Source organism: Apium graveolens, chromosome 10, assembly GCF_009905375.1.
Source record: "Apium graveolens cultivar Ventura chromosome 10, ASM990537v1, whole genome shotgun sequence".
In the NCBI taxonomy this organism is placed as follows: Eukaryota; Viridiplantae; Streptophyta; class Magnoliopsida; order Apiales; family Apiaceae; genus Apium; species Apium graveolens.
In genome coordinates, this window is record NC_133656.1 from 236,766,831 (window position 1) to 236,782,232 (window position 15,402).

Below are 15,402 nucleotides of genomic sequence, written 5' to 3' on the forward strand. Positions count from 1 at the left end.
ATAGTGTCCTTATATTAAAAATAAGTTAGATAAGTATACTTGGGAGCTTTTTGTAATTTTTTAATCAAAATGTTGAAATTACATAAATACACATAGTGTCCTTATATTAAAAATAAGTTAGATAAGTATACTTGGGAGCTTTTTGTAATTTTTTAATCAAAATGTTGAAATTACATAAATACACATAGTGTCCTTATATTAAAAATAAGTTAGATAAGTGTACTTGGGAGCTTTTTGTAATTTTTTAATCAAAATGTTGAAATTACATAAATACACATAGTGTCCTTATATTAAAAATAAGTTAGATAAGTATACTTGGGAGCTTTTTGTAATTTTTTAATCAAAATGTTGAAATTACATAAATACACATAGTGTCCTTATATTAAAAATAAGTTAGATAAGTATACTTGGGAGTTTTTTGTAATTTTTTAATCAAAATGTTGAAATTACATAAATACACATAGTGTCCTTATATTAAAAATAAGTTAGATAAGTATACTTGGGAGTTTTTTGTAATTTTTTAATCAAAATGTTGAAATTACATAAATACACATAGTGTCCTTATATTAAAAATAAGTTAGATAAGTATACTTGGGAGCTTTTTGTAATTTTTTAATCAAAATGTTGAAATTACATAAATACACATAGTGTCCTTATATTAAAAATAAGTTAGATAAGTATACTTGGGAGTTTTTTGTAATTTTTTAATCAAAATGTTGCAATTACATAAATTCACATAGTGTCCTTATATTAAAAATAAGTTAGATAAGTATACTTGGGAGCTTTTTGTAATTTTTTAATCAAAATGTTGCAATTACATAAATACACATAGTGTCCTTATATTAAAAATAAGTTAGATAAGTATACTTGGGAGCTTTTTGTAATTTTTTAATCAAAATGTTGAAATTACATAAATACACATAGTGTCCTTATATTAAAAATAAGTTAGATAAGTATACTTGGGAGCTTTTTGTAATTTTTTAATCAAAATGTTGCAATTACATAAATTCACATAGTGTCCTTATATTAAAAATAAGTTAGATAAGTATACTTGGGAGCTTTTTGTAATTTTTTAATCAAAATGTTGAAATTACATAAATACACATAGTGTCCTTATATTAAAAATAAGTTAGATAAGTATACTCGGGAGCTTTTTGTAATTTTTTAATCAAAATGTTGCAATTACATAAATTCACATAGTGTATTTATATTAAAAATTAATTCTTCTAATTTAAGTTATGTTAAGTATACTTAGGAGCATTAAGGCCACAAAAAATTAGATGATGTATTTGGAAGACTTCACACATGTTTTTTCCTATTAATTTGAGATTTTTGTTTGACAGCATTATTTTCACATTTAAAAAACTTGCACTGTTATGAAATTAAACTTGAGATTTTTGTAAAAATTCCAAGTTGAAAAATATTTTTGCAAATATACAATCATTTTTTAGAAATATTGTAAAAATATTTTATTATTTATAAACAATTATTTTTAAATTTATTTTTATAAAAATATAATTTTTTGTACCTCTATAGTTTGTGCAACTACCTACAATCTCCAAAAAAAAAAAATCGATGCACCTACTTGCATATAAAAAAAATTAGAAAAGTTAATATTTTCGAGAATCTTTTATAAAACTTTATTACACATTGTATTTATGGTCAAATTAACTAGACTCTTTTCAACAAGACATTTGAATAACAACAGCTAACAGAATATAACCGCCGGCTTCACAAATATCTACAAAATCCCCCAATCTATACACACACGTCACTGTATCTATCCATCTTCAACAACCTCCATGGATTTGAACGAAAGAGAACAAAACACAAAAATGTTCGCCGATCTACTCCTCCAAGCTTTCACACTCATCGTCATAATCTTCACCTTCTTATTCATGTACAAAATTCCTCAAAAATACATCGCTAAGTACCGCGCCACGTCATCAAACTCCGTGAATCTCCAAGCTCGCCGTCACTTCATCACCGGCGCGCAGCACTTATCGAAGTCGCGGCAATCTCGCGACCTCGCCGATGCGAAACTCGCCGTGGAAGAGGCGGAGAAGGCGGTGGCGTTGGATCCGAGAGACGCGGCGTCGCATATACTGAAGGCGTTAGGTTTGGAGATGCTAGGGTTTAAAAAGGAGGCGATTGAGGCGATTGATGTCGCGTTGTCGCCGCTCGCGGTGAAATCGTTGGCGGAGGATGAGAGAGGCGATGCGTTGTTTAAGAGGAGCGAGTTGAGAGTTGGAGTGAGTGGAGAGGAGCGAGTTGAGGAGGTTGTGAGAGATTTAGTTGAGTCGGTTAAGTTGAATGCGAGGAATGTGAAGGCGTTTGTGTTGTTAGGAGAGTGTTATGAGAGGATTGAGAGGAAGGAGATGGCGGTGGAGGCGTATGAGAATGCGATTCGAGTTGATTCGGATTGTATGGTTGCAAAAGAGGCGTTGAATCGATTGGGAGAGTCGTAAATTTGTGATCATTTTTGTAATTTTTGAAGTTTTGTTGAATGTGATTCGAGTTATTTTGGATCATAAGGTAACTCAAGAGACGTTGTATTGATCGGGAGATTCGTGAACTTGTGATCTTTTCCGCAATTTAAAAGTTTTGTTGAATGTGATTCGAGTTGATTTGGATCATAAGATAACTCGAGACGAGATATGTTGTTATGTTGAATTGATTGGGAGATTCACGAACTTGTGATCTTTTCCGCAATTTAAAAATTAAGTTTTGTTGAATGTGATTCGAGTTTATTTGAATCATAAGGTAACTCGAGAGACGTTGAATTGATCGGGAGATTCGTGAAATTGTGATCTTTTCCGCAATTCATAATTTGGCCGTTGAATTTTGAAGTTATCATTTGTTGCATTTTGATCTACTCTTGAAATTTTGTTGAAAATGAATTTGTTATCTGACATTCATTACTACAGAATTCAAATTTTTAAAAAAACGGAGGGAAAATAACACATGAAGTGAGAACATTCCATAAAATATTAAAATTCTGCCCAATACAAGTGTTCCATACTAAAAATTCTAATAACATCAATGTCTCCTAAACAATTTTACTACAACTATCAAGGGGAAGAAGATATAAAGTGATGGACCTTACTCCAGTCACTTCCACATTTTAGAACAACAATGTGATGCTACTTTCTGCTGCTGTCCGTAAATTTTCTCCGTAAAAGCATCAATAAGCTGCCCAGCCAAACTCGAAGGGTCCTCGATTAGGGTGTCTACGAAAACACTGATTACTCTTCTCTCTTGTGCAGTGGCTTTCAAGCTGAACCAAGTTAGAAACTTTACTCTGAAGTCTTTGTCCAGATACCCATCTTGCTCTAACTTTCTGATAACCCTTACTGAATGTTCGTAGTCGCTCTCCTTTGGTTCTTTGTTCCATCCTGCGTAACATGCTTTCTCAGATGTGAACGGAGTTAAAGGAGGATTCAGTTTGGGGCTTGTCGAAGAATTATCATGAGCAGGAGACCTATGATTCTTGCTTTCATTAATACTATTCGACGAGGGAAGCTTTTCAAGATTGGAAAGCAAAGCTGTTTTAGATTCACCACAGTTCATTGTAGGTTTCCTTTCTTTTGGTTTGTTATTGGAGGGGCTTCCAATTGATGTAGGTGTGACCCATTTAGCTTCCCATGGACCCAAAACTTCTGCATCGCTAAAGAAGGATACTTTGAACATGTATTCTGTTGATGGATCGAGATTACTCAGCTTGAATGTCTTCCCTGGCATCAGGACAATTGAGGTTGCTTCTTTAGGATATTCTATGGCAGTAGATTTTCGATGCCATAATCTGCAACCCAAGAAATTTTCAAACATATCTTTCTTGTAGTCTAGGACGACAACTACAGAGTTTGGATCGGATTCTTGGAAATGAATTCTACAGGCTGTAAAATTAGGACGATTAGGCAACGAAATTTACATACACTACATATTGGTGCAGAGGCAGAATTATATCTATTTATTAAACAAAGTTGATATGAGGCTTCCAAGTAGCACATCCAGTAATAATTAATTATGACAAAAAACAAGTTCTCTTTACAATATAACAGTGTAAATAACAGGCTCACTTGTATATAATCTAAAGCAATGTAAAGAAGCGACTCACATCCAGATTTCTTCGATTGTATTTATATCTGTTAGGATCTCACTTTTTAGTTGCAAGTATAATGTTGACAAACTTCTATTTCCAAGTCCTAATCTAAACTTTAGTCAACATAAGATTTTATTTCCACTTCCAAACTTTCCACTTATGTAAAAGATCACTGGTGACTAATTGTACTACTATAGCTGTTAAAACTGAAAAGTGTAAAGGGACCTCTCAAAGTGCATTGGTAAGCAAAAGACAAAGTGCACTCAAAATATTGACATAGATATTAAATCATTAAAATACGAATTGCACTAAATTGTATTCATCCCTTAACCACCATCGACTATCTTCTCTTAAACATTATCTACATATTCCTCGATAGGTAAGTGCTAAGTTTTGTTTATTACTATTGAAGGGATTTTTCAAAGCAAAGAGCAAGATCAAGGGTCAAGGCTTAACCGTGCTTTGGGCAAGTGCTTTCACAACTATGAATTCTACAACCCACAAATTATTTATTTCTCTGTCAACGTTAAACATTTAGCTTGAATGTGCATTCCATTCTCTAGATTAACTACGTTCTACATTTTTTAATGAAAGCTTGTATTTTTCCAACAAAATATGTAAACTGATTGCAAAAGAATAAATGGAAAACTGTGATGAAACAGAGATAAATGTAGAAAGAACTAAAACTCCATTTACTTTCGGATAGCGGAAAAGGAAATCAGCACATCTAAACTGGTTAAAAGAAAGTATTATCTTTAATTGGCAATTAAAGTTAAAATTTCAGTTTAGCAAAAAAAGTTATATATTTGGAAACCACGTCTTATTCATGCAAGGAAACTTACTTGGTGGCCCTTTTTGATCAATATGATAAAACCATTGGTCTGGTGACATGGAATCAAAGACTTCCACTGCATAAGTGCATAACTTCTGAACTTCATTACCGCAAGAGAGCCTGTTGACAATATGGCGATCCATCTTTTTGGCAGCTTCCTCAAGAGCACCCACTTCCTTCTCAAGTGCCTTCACACATGACTCAACAATGGTAAGCAGTTCCTTGTATTTCTCAGTTTCTCTAAGGATCTTGCAGCCAAGGGAGACTCGAAAACAAAGTACATCAACTCTGCGCGCCTCTTTCGCAATCAACAGTTGTTTCTTCCAGGTTCTGGATGCCATAAGATTAGCAAGTTATTTGGTATGGATTCTACTGTATCATGAATTAGCTAACTGCACAAAGGTTTTTGATGCTACAGGAATTCATATCATCTACAACCTACAGTGTACCTTTTTTTTCTTTATGTACAATTTAGGATTTCTGTTACATGTTCAATCAATTGTCATCAGTATTACTAATGAACTATCTGCTCTTCTTTTCAAGAATTAATGCCTGTAACGTCTCTCAACATATGAACTTTTTTACTATTTACATATATCACTTTATGTGTACTGTTTACTGTCGGGTCATCTTTCCTTATTCTAATAGGCTATATATTTCAACGATTAAGTGAAACATGCATTTTTTTTTTAGATTTTGATAGTATGCCCATGCAGTGTTTGTGTCTGCCATTAAAAAAAGAAAAACAAAGTACTACATTTAACTTCTGGTTTGGGTGGAGCATATACATAACTTTTGCATGAAAAGAAACATAGTACCTCATTAGCCCGTTAATTTTTCCACAGGTAAGACAGTAGAACCCTCCATCCAACTTGGAACGATATTCATTTTTATATATGCCTGTTTTTTCATGTTTCAAAGCACATTCCAAATGACATGTCACTCCACAAGATTCCCAGCTGTCTAAAGCATCAGACTCACAGGTCAACCATAGACTAGGGTCCTTATTATCATCATACCGATGACATATGCAGCAAGAGCATCTCTTGCAAAATTTGTCTCCCTGGCCCATTGCAGCTCTGCATGCTAAATTCGCACACAGTGAGATTTTAATTTCTGCTTCCATGTTTTCTTGTGGAGCATAATCAGACTTAACTGGTGCATGACATAGCTGCTCTTGTGTCCTCTGCCTTTTGCATCCATTTTCAGCTGAGTTGAGGGTATATTTATCAGTCCTCTTCTCATAATTCTTAGAAATTAACTTCAGAAGGTGCTCTATCATTTGATTTTTGCTATACCCGCTATACTTTCTCTCTTGACCCATCTCAGCACATATGATTTCAAGAAGCTCTCTGCGAGTCAATGAACTTAAAACCATATGGGCATCTTCTGCCCATAGAGCAATTTCATGAACTATTTGCCTTTTCTCCCCCAAGCTCAACTGGGGATCAAATTTAAAATCTGTAACAATATAAACATGCCTGAACATCATTTTCAAGTTTAATAGGATCTGTAAGAAGGTGAAAATTCATATTGGTCATAGATTTAGATGTCATCACAGTATCCAGATATATGTGAACAAGTTATCAGATAAAACATATAGTGCCCATTTGGAGTTCCATAAAACTCTACCTATTACCAAGTTAAGTAGACTTTTAAAGAAACCCAAACCAGCCATAATCTTCACAGTTCTGCTCCAAGCATGCTTATATATTGAAGGCCCGGGCTACACATTACTTGGATTAAAAACCCTCGACACATTTTACTATAGTATTGTAAAACTGTGTGATAATTTATTGACTTCTCTTAGTCTCTTCGTCTCTTATCTCATAAGCCCCCTAAAGTTATATTCTTTTAGATTAAGGTTACCCACAGTGTGTAACTAGAGCCTGTAAAAAATAAACTTCAGATAATCAGACTTCACACGATGACGGCCAGAGTCACATGTTCCATAGCTGAAGCATACTAAAACAGAACAGTAAACCTAATATTAATTCAGTTGGCTGTAGGACATTGGCCGTTTGGGAAATCTTAAAATAAGTAACTTATGGCTTAAAATCAATAAGTGACTTATAATTGATGAGTCGATGAATAATTATAAGTTAAATAAGGGTTTGGATAATTTTACTTAAAGTCAGAATTTTATTTACTTAAATGAACTAAAATAAATAATTTTTAAATACAATTATCTTATTTCGTGAATTTTAAATTAAAAAACATTCAAAACATAAAATTTAAAACAAAAGTTAATGAAAAACGAAAAAGCAAAATAAGTTGAGAAAAAGTACATCGTTGTTAACATTCAACTTATCAGCTTGAAAGTTGCAAATTTAACTTATAAACTGGGTCGATAAACACTCGTCAATAAGTACTTACGAGCTTATAAGTGAATAAGTAGCTTAAATCTTGTCAGCCAAACAGGCCCGTATCAGCTTATTACAGGCACAATCGACCATCCAAAAATGCTGAGGACACAGGGCATGACCATATCGTAGGCCTAACTTAAATAATAATTATTAACTACTTGTTACCCTCAAACTTGGGCACTGGCATTAGCTTACACACACACACACTACAGTTCATGCCATAACAACACTGCTTTTTAACGGCCGGCTGAGCAACTTCATCACCTTCAGATGATGCAGTTGCTTAAGCATTATGACTCATCTCGCAGGAAAACTTACGTCCTAAGGCTGAAGCTACGGACAGATAACTCAAAACCGAAAACACCACCAATCCCATAACTCACCTAAATTGGAACCAGCATTGTCTCATGCGACAACACCAATGGTTTAATGGCACAAGCCAATTTCTTCTTTAAAAAACGTAAGCAACACTACCCAATGAAACAACTTACCAATTACAACAAGTATAAAAAGGTAACCCTAGCCGTCTGGCAAGACCAGAGGTTCAAGTACTCTATTTTTCTCCTTTCCTCACTCACACTCATTCTCACACTAGAAGTGCTCTGCAACTTCCCAAATTAAGTTTCAGGCAAAAGATCAGAAAATACCTCCAGTTTCTAACTTCATATCAAGAACTTTCTTTCCCATATAATAGTACCAAAAGCATAAAAAAATTAATAATGAAAAGCCTTTTTTAATGTTAAAAGGCAAGTAAGGTTTTTTTACGAGGCCCTATCATGAAACTCACACACATGCCTCCACTAAGACTCGAACTCTCAATCTTGTAACCAAAAGAGTAAGAATACACACCACTAAACTAGGTTACAATGCAATATTACTAAAAACAAAAAATTTTAACAAAAAATTAGAAAAGCATAAAAATTTAACAACGAAAAGCCTTTATTTTTTTAATGTTAAATGGCAAGCAAGGTTTTTTACAAGGCCTTACCATAAAAAACACACATGCCTCCCCCGAGACTCGAACTCTCCAAATCTTGTTACCAAGAGAGTAAGAATACACACTACTACACTATGTTACAATGCAATATTACCAAATACAATAATCTTTTTGACAAAAACAAGCCTTTAAAACTCAAGAACATGTTCAAAGTCATATACAAAGTACTAACTTAACTGACATTATAAACCAGTATATAGTTCCAAAGACAAGATTTTGATCATACAATACAAGTATAGATACATAAATAAGCATGAAAGAACATAGCAAAAACAATTACAACCCATCTTGTATAAACCGAGAAAGACAGAGATAATAGATCCAAAGTGACCTGAGAATGCAGATTCCATACCAGAATGCATCTTTTCTTTGTAAGATTTCCACATTTGTTGACAGAAAATATGAAAGAGAAGAGGGGTGTAGTGAGAATAAAAAGAGAGCACTTTATTAAACCAAGGGCTGAGGGAGAAGACCCATATGTGTGATGTGTGCGTTTGTGTGTGAGAGAGAAAGAGAAACAGAGAGGGAGAAACAAAGTGAGAGGAAGGAGAGAGAGAGAGAGAGAGGTTAAAGGGGAAGAAACATGTAGAGAGACAGAGAGGATGTGTGAGAGAGGGAGAGAGACTGGGTTACAGAGGAGAGAGAGAGAGAGAGAGAGAGAGAGAGAGAGAGAGAGAGAGAGAGGTTAAAGGGGAAGAAACATGTAGAGAGACAGAGAGGATGTGTGAGAGAGGGAGAGAGACGGGGTTACAGAGGAGAGAGAGAAAGAGAGAGAGGAAGAGAGAGGGGGTGTGTAGGGGTGAGAGAGAGAGAGGGTGTGTAGGGGTGAGAGAGAGAGGGTGTGTGTAGGGTGAGAGAGAGAGAGAGGGTGTGAGGGGGATGAGAGGGAGAGAGAGGGAGAGGGAGGGAGAAAGAGAAATAGAAAGAGAGGGTGTGATGAGAGAGAGAGAGAGAAGGGGGGTTAAAAAGGGAAGAAACAGAGTGAAATAAATATAATGGCATGAATGTCAGAGTTGAGTAGCAATATAAATATATAAATAATAATAAAATATGTGTAAATGTATATAATCAATAATGGGGGGACGATAAAGGGCCGTGATTAAAAGATAAAAGCGTAGAAGCGAACAAAACAAGTCACCAAATTTGGATAAATAGTTAAAGATGTTAGATGCCTCCTCTCTCTCCTCTCTCCTCTCTCTGTCTCTCTCTCATATACCTCTCTCTCTCAAATCTCTCTCCCTCTCTCTCTCAAATCTCTCTCTCCTCCCCCTTGGTTGTTAAATAAAACTATACTATCTATCTACTAGGGTTTATTTTGTAACACATGGTTGTTATTTAGAAGAAATATTTAATCCGTTTTAATAATTTATTTTTTAAAACTAAAATACTGGGTCGTTAAATGATCTTTGACTATTTGCTACATAATGTATATGAAGTTATTTAGTGGACGTTTGGAAAATCTTAAAATAAGTAACTTATAACTTAAAATGAATAAGTGTTAAATAAGTAATAATTTGATAAATACTTATAAGTTCTATAAGTGTTTGGATAAATTTACTTATAAGTCATATTTTTTTTACTTAAATGGATTAAAATAAATAATTATTAAATACAATTATCTTAATTCATGAATTTTAAATTAAAAAATATTTTAAAATTTTATTTTAAACTCAAAATTTAAAAAAAAAGTGAAAAAATACAAATAAGTTGGAAAAAAGTACGTCAGTGCTAACATTCAACTTATCAGCTTAAAAGTTGTAAATTTAACCAATAAGTTGGGTCGACAAACGCTCGTCGATAAATTGCTGCGGACTTATAAGCCAATAAGTTGACTTATTAGAATCCCCAAACAGACCCTTATTAATGGGGATCAGACTTAATTTTTTTTGAAGAATATTAAACTCAAGATCCTTGCAATGAAACATTTTTTGCAAAAAATATTTGTAGAAGAGACGTTGGTGTTTGAATTAGATTTTAGAATATTTATTTATAGTGTACAAGTACAACACAGATATTTATTAATTTATTTATGGAACTTGGAAGACCGTTTGTAGGTCTATCCCCAACATTTACAAGACCCAGTAAGGCCCAATCAATAGGGCCAATTTAATAGAAGTATGATAAGGGGCCGAGCAAAATTAACAATCCGAGCCCAATTTCACAAAATTTATAATATTGGGTTTGTTGTTTATTTTATAAATATCACAAAATATAAAACTTAAAGTTTACCGGGTTTACCGGTGAAGAACACGTTACATAATTATCTAGTATAAAATTATAAAATCATAATGCTTAACAAAATTTACTACCTAATTTATTCACGTCTCCTCCTACGTGTTTGTTGGAGGCTCTCCGTATTGATTTTTCGAGTTGAATGCAGTTTTTTCCTTTAAAAAAAAATTACTACCTAATCAACATTTAAGTGGTAGTAAACCAAATACAAACATTTCAATTGAAATTTATAGTTGTAATGTGTTACAAAATACATTTACATAATGATACTTTATATGTATCGTGAAAATAATCATGATATAATATGTTGTAACATACGTTTATCGTATACCAAAAGTTTTTAAATAACAGCTCGACAAAACAACAATCAAATTATTTACAAGTATACTTTTCTTTTATGGTTCAATCAAGTTACAAAAAGTGCAGAAACATTGATACAAGCTAAACAAGATCTGGTTAATTTACAAATCAAAACCCAAAAATCCTATCAAGTTCTTTCAGATGTTTTCCATCTCCCTTGGGGAATTGTTTTATTTACACTGCCACAGAGAGAGTTTGGTCTCAAATACCATGAAAAACATCTACATTCTACATCAAACCAGCAGAAACACATTAACAAACCAACCTCTTTTTTTCATCTGTGCTTGAATCATCCCCTTCTCTTGGCAGAAAAAGAAACAAGAACCAAAGAATGTTCCGAAAAGAGAGCATGTCCGCTCTCAATATCAGCTCTCTCCGTTTCTTCGAATTGTCATGAGGCAGAAACTTTCACTAACAAATGGAATATTAACAAATTTTATCAACTTTTTTTGTCCATTTTTTCTGAAATTATTAATAGTATCTTTTTTCCATTTTCCACGATATAAACAAGTCTTCCATTGATTAGCAGCATTTGGTATAGATTGAAGATTTCTTTGTCAGCTGTTTCGTAGAGAAGAAAGCCACTGTTCCATAGTCCTGTTCTCTGCACATTTTCATGTGATATAATATCTTCAGTCGAAATATACTTCAGAGATGGAACTAAAGTTAATATGACTACTGAAAAGATGATGCAGCACTATATATAGCAAGGGACATAGAATCTATAACAAGTTACAATAATCTGTTCAACTTAAATTAAACTAGAGTTCTTATAAACATTAATCTATATTATTAAGGAATTACATACCATACTTTAGGTAAGAAAATGTTTGTGGATTAATCATAGTAACATGTAATGAAAGAGGAATTCAGATTTTCAGTATAGAGGGTGACTAGAAAGAAAAGGCGGTGATCAACCTACCATAATATAGACTCTACAGTTGCTGAGGGAAAGTGATGGCAAGGCCATTGAGGAATCTCCGTAATTATTTCAAAATGTAAAAGACTAACATTAACCAAGAGCAGGTATGAAGACGAATATCGCCTTTGGTTGATTGGAAGAGAAAGGAGGTTAGAATGAATGAAGTGTCAAAAAAAGGTAGCCTGAAAGGGAATAATGAAGGATTAGAATGAAGATGAGAGAAGAAGATGACATTGCAAGTGAAAGATGTGTAATACTTCACATGTATGATGCATACATTTGGAGAGAATAGTGTAAATTTCACGCCATTCCCACCTTCTTCCTCCCAGACTAACCACCCAAGAATCGGAAAATATCAAACAAATAAAGTTAAAACAATTACAAGTAATGACGAAAGTAACATGAAACATTGATACATTCTGGTCATCAACTTCATCTGAACCTAGACAGTTTATCTGAAAAGCAAAGATCGTGTTCTACAAGGACTTCTGTAATTGGGTTCAAGTATAGTTGTGTGAAATCTGTAATTTAATAGAGGGCCAGAACTCAGAAGTGTGCAACCCGGGATACATGATCACCATTCCATCCAAATGATCTAACAATGATGTGATATCATGTCCTGCCGATGCTTCTTCTCTTGTCCCAAACCCGTGCTTACAAAATTGACATTTTAGTTGCTAAAAACAGTAAGAACTACTGGTTTTTCCCTAATCATTTATTACAAGACATGTGAACAAGAATTTTCACTGCCAGGCAAGGTGATGCTGAGCAAAGATTCAACTATGGCTTCATATCATTATCTTAAATCAGTTATTCAAAAATAAAATAAAAAAGATTTGCTTTCTATCTACGTATATATGTTACCATTCCATGCCATGATTTGGGAAAAGGGAGCGTGTGTTTGCGAATTAAAGACACAGTTATGTCAAGTCCGGATCATGAATTTAGACCAGTAATCAATAAATGATTACCAAAATGTTGAAAGCAAATGAGATATGTATCACAAATAAGAGATATTACAGAAAGTAATTTTACCACTTACCAGCTGCATATAGATCATGGACTTTCACTGCTGGTTTCAACTTGTTCTTTGAACTGCTTTTCATTTCCCCGCGTCCATAACAAGGAACCAATACAGCAAAGCTATCGTCTGACTCATTATCACTGTCAAAATTAGGGCCATGAGGCTCTAACCATCCTATCGACCAATCAGATTTATCTGAATCATTAGACTCAGACTCCGAAGAACAATCTCCATCAGATGGCACAATCACAGCATCATACTCTCTAACAGCTTTCCTTTGCTCAAGACTTTTCGAGTTTTTCTTGACCCTTTTAGATTTGGACGCCGCATTCTTTCCATGGCCCATAGATGATGTAAACATATCTGAATCTTTTAATTCTGCATCAGGTCCAGAGTTCAAAGAAGATATATAGGAGACTCTGGGTTCTTGATGCTTCCCCCTCCGCAACCACCAAGACAAACGGGTAAATGCTACTGCCATATCCAGCGACACCAAAAGACTCTTGATCTGAAGAGAATTTATCCTTTTTCCTGAATTCCTGAACATATGCAAACAGTAGATTTACTAAGCATCAGGAGATTAATAGCCAAGGATCAAGATTCAAGTCAGAAGATTGCTAAAAAGCTTGTGTAAGTTAGAGAACCGTTTTATGATACAACTTGCAAAAAATAAACACATTCTAAACTCGGAGCTTGTCAATCATTTCCGAACACAATTTGCTTTTGCTTCTTTTTTCTATACGAAAAATGGTTCTCTTAGGGCTTGCTCCCGAGTTTTTTAATGGGAAGGTATTCAGTGATTAGGAGGTAAAGTACTTTCATCCCATTTTTAGAGTGAAAGTTTTGAAATGAAAGATTGTCAAATTTGCATTCATTAACACTTATTTTCACTCTTTTTAAAAACTCTGGAGCACGATTACGAAGGGAAGTAAACTGTAAAACTAATTTACTTAACCTCCACGTGCTTTCCTTCCTTTTTAAAACTCGGGAGCAAGGGATTACTAACGACTCGTATTAACCCCACATTCTAAATGTGTAAGACAGAAGTGCTTCCCACCAGAAACCTAGTCCAGAAACAATCCCCAATCAACATATCAAATTTTGCACAATTAATAACTCACCACTTTCTTCGCTTAATTATCACGATCACGATCACGATCTACCGTGAACAGAACATACAAATGATCCAATCCAGAACACACAATCACACGGCCAAGAGGGAAAAGAACATACATATAATTCAATAATGAAATTAACAAAGCTGTTTCTAATTTTCCCTTCTCGGATCAGTACTTTCTAAAACAAAAACTCGACAAATATTACATAACTGCAACTTTTCAGACAACACAGGTACAGATACAGATATAGACAAATAAACATACATCAACTGAAAAACTAATACAAGCAGTCAATATTAGGACAAGAATTCAGTACTTAACACAAGATTCACCATGATGAAGTAGTAAAACACACAAAAGCAATGAATATACCTCGAGAATCGATAACTTAGAATGAAATCTTGAAGGCAGGTGTTTTAGGTGTACTACGAAAGACAGCTTGTTACATATGTTTATAATATTAAATATGAAATAGTACTTAAAATCCTAATTTGTCCCTCAAAAAGAGTTCGATTATCGTTTATCCTGAAAATTTATGAACAGATATTATGAGAACAGATACTAGATTATGCAAACATTATGTTACTTCTGGTTTGTTTATGACAAAGATTTAATATTAGTTTACGTAGTAGTCATTCTTGACAAAAAAAATATTAGTTTACGTAGTAGTATAAATATACAGTTGTTGCTTCTATTAACAATTCAACCCAAGCCGACGCAGACCAAATTCTAAAGTATCTATCCGCTACATGAGCATCTACCATTACCAACGGTCCAACTTAACCAAATTATAAGTAATAAAATCACACGACAAAACTGTTACAATTAGTAATACCGGCTGCGGATCCAACTTGGAATATAAGAATAGAAGAGGGGTCGAAAAAAAAATTAACGAGCTTGAGCCGAACATTTGACATGTTCTGCTTCATTCGACTCGAAATAAGCTCGAGCTCGGCTCAAAAAAGTCAAAAATATGATATTATATATTAGATTATTGAAAATATTTTCGGCTGCAAATTCTCTATTAATTGTTGCAGTTGCAACCGTTAGAATCACCGACAATTTTACCAACATATAAACCCAAGAATATTCATTATCTTTATCAAAAGCTGTAATACGATCTGGGAAACTCGCGAGCTCCCTCGGCTCGAACTCGTTTTACTGGGTTCGGCTCGTTTCGTAAACGAGCTCGAGTCCGGGTAGAGGTTTCGGCTCCTTTAATTAAACGAGTCAGCTCAACTCGACTTATGAAATTAAACGAGCTGAATTTGGGTAGCGTTTTAGGCTCGATTTAGTGTAAAATTGAACGAGCCGGCTCGTCCCGCTCGTTAAAATCGACTCATTTAGCTAAATGAGTCGTCTCGGCTCGACTCGTAAAAATTAACGAGTCAGGTTTGGGTAGAGGTTTAGCTAAACGAACCAGCTCAACTCAATTAAATCGGACTCAAT

General features: G+C 34.1%; 3 protein-coding genes across 5 annotated transcripts; 1 reads left to right on the plus strand and 2 right to left on the minus strand.

Annotated features, from left to right (window-relative positions):
• Positions 1 to 1,802: 1,802 nt before the first annotated feature.
• LOC141692097 (uncharacterized) lies at positions 1,803 to 2,468 on the plus strand. The gene has a single exon (XM_074496835.1). It carries the CDS (start codon positions 1,803 to 1,805, stop codon positions 2,466 to 2,468), a length of 666 nt encoding a protein of 221 aa, XP_074352936.1.
• A 490-nt stretch (positions 2,469 to 2,958) lies between these two features.
• LOC141689542 (VIN3-like protein 2) lies at positions 2,959 to 9,293 on the minus strand. 2 transcript variants are annotated; one of them, XM_074493881.1, is made up of 4 exons: positions 8,650 to 9,293; positions 5,753 to 6,395; positions 4,945 to 5,264; positions 2,959 to 3,896 (listed from the first exon to the last, which is right to left on the minus strand). In XM_074493881.1, the coding sequence occupies exons 1-4, from the start codon at positions 8,681 to 8,683 to the stop codon at positions 3,112 to 3,114; spliced, it is 1,782 nt and encodes a 593-aa protein (XP_074349982.1). In that variant the 5' UTR covers positions 8,684 to 9,293; the 3' UTR covers positions 2,959 to 3,111. The 2 variants fall into 2 exon arrangements, with proteins under 2 accessions (XP_074349982.1, XP_074349981.1); XM_074493880.1 differs by having other exon boundaries at positions 8,629 to 9,293.
• A 1,608-nt stretch (positions 9,294 to 10,901) lies between these two features.
• LOC141689251 (uncharacterized) lies at positions 10,902 to 14,611 on the minus strand. 2 transcript variants are annotated; one of them, XM_074493490.1, is made up of 3 exons: positions 14,326 to 14,611; positions 12,854 to 13,374; positions 10,902 to 11,493 (listed from the first exon to the last, which is right to left on the minus strand). In XM_074493490.1, the coding sequence occupies exons 2-3, from the start codon at positions 13,314 to 13,316 to the stop codon at positions 11,447 to 11,449; spliced, it is 510 nt and encodes a 169-aa protein (XP_074349591.1). In that variant the 5' UTR covers positions 13,317 to 13,374; positions 14,326 to 14,611; the 3' UTR covers positions 10,902 to 11,446. The 2 variants fall into 2 exon arrangements, with proteins under 2 accessions (XP_074349591.1, XP_074349592.1); XM_074493491.1 differs by lacking the exon at positions 14,326 to 14,611 and adding an exon at positions 13,957 to 14,299.
• Between the last annotated feature and the right edge of the window lie 791 nt (positions 14,612 to 15,402).

Excerpts from the sequence above, each read along its gene's own strand:
- LOC141692097 (XM_074496835.1), top strand. The coding sequence starts at position 1,803 with ATGGATTTGAACGAAAGAGAACAAAACACAAAAATGTTCGCCGATCTA.
- LOC141689542 (XM_074493880.1), bottom strand. The coding sequence starts at position 8,683 with ATGTGGAAATCTTACAAAGAAAAGATGCATTCTGGTATGGAATCTGCA. Across the intron at positions 6,396-8,628 it reads TATGGAATCTGCATTCTCAG|ATTTTAAATTTGATCCCCAG; the intron begins GTCACTTTGGAT and ends ATATTGTTACAG. Across the intron at positions 5,265-5,752 it reads AAAATTAACGGGCTAATGAG|AACCTGGAAGAAACAACTGT; the intron begins GTACTATGTTTC and ends TATGGCATCCAG.
- LOC141689251 (XM_074493490.1), bottom strand. The coding sequence starts at position 13,316 with ATGGCAGTAGCATTTACCCGTTTGTCTTGGTGGTTGCGGAGGGGGAAG. Across the intron at positions 11,494-12,853 it reads CCATGATCTATATGCAGCTG|AGAACAGGACTATGGAACAG; the intron begins GTAAGTGGTAAA and ends GAAAATGTGCAG.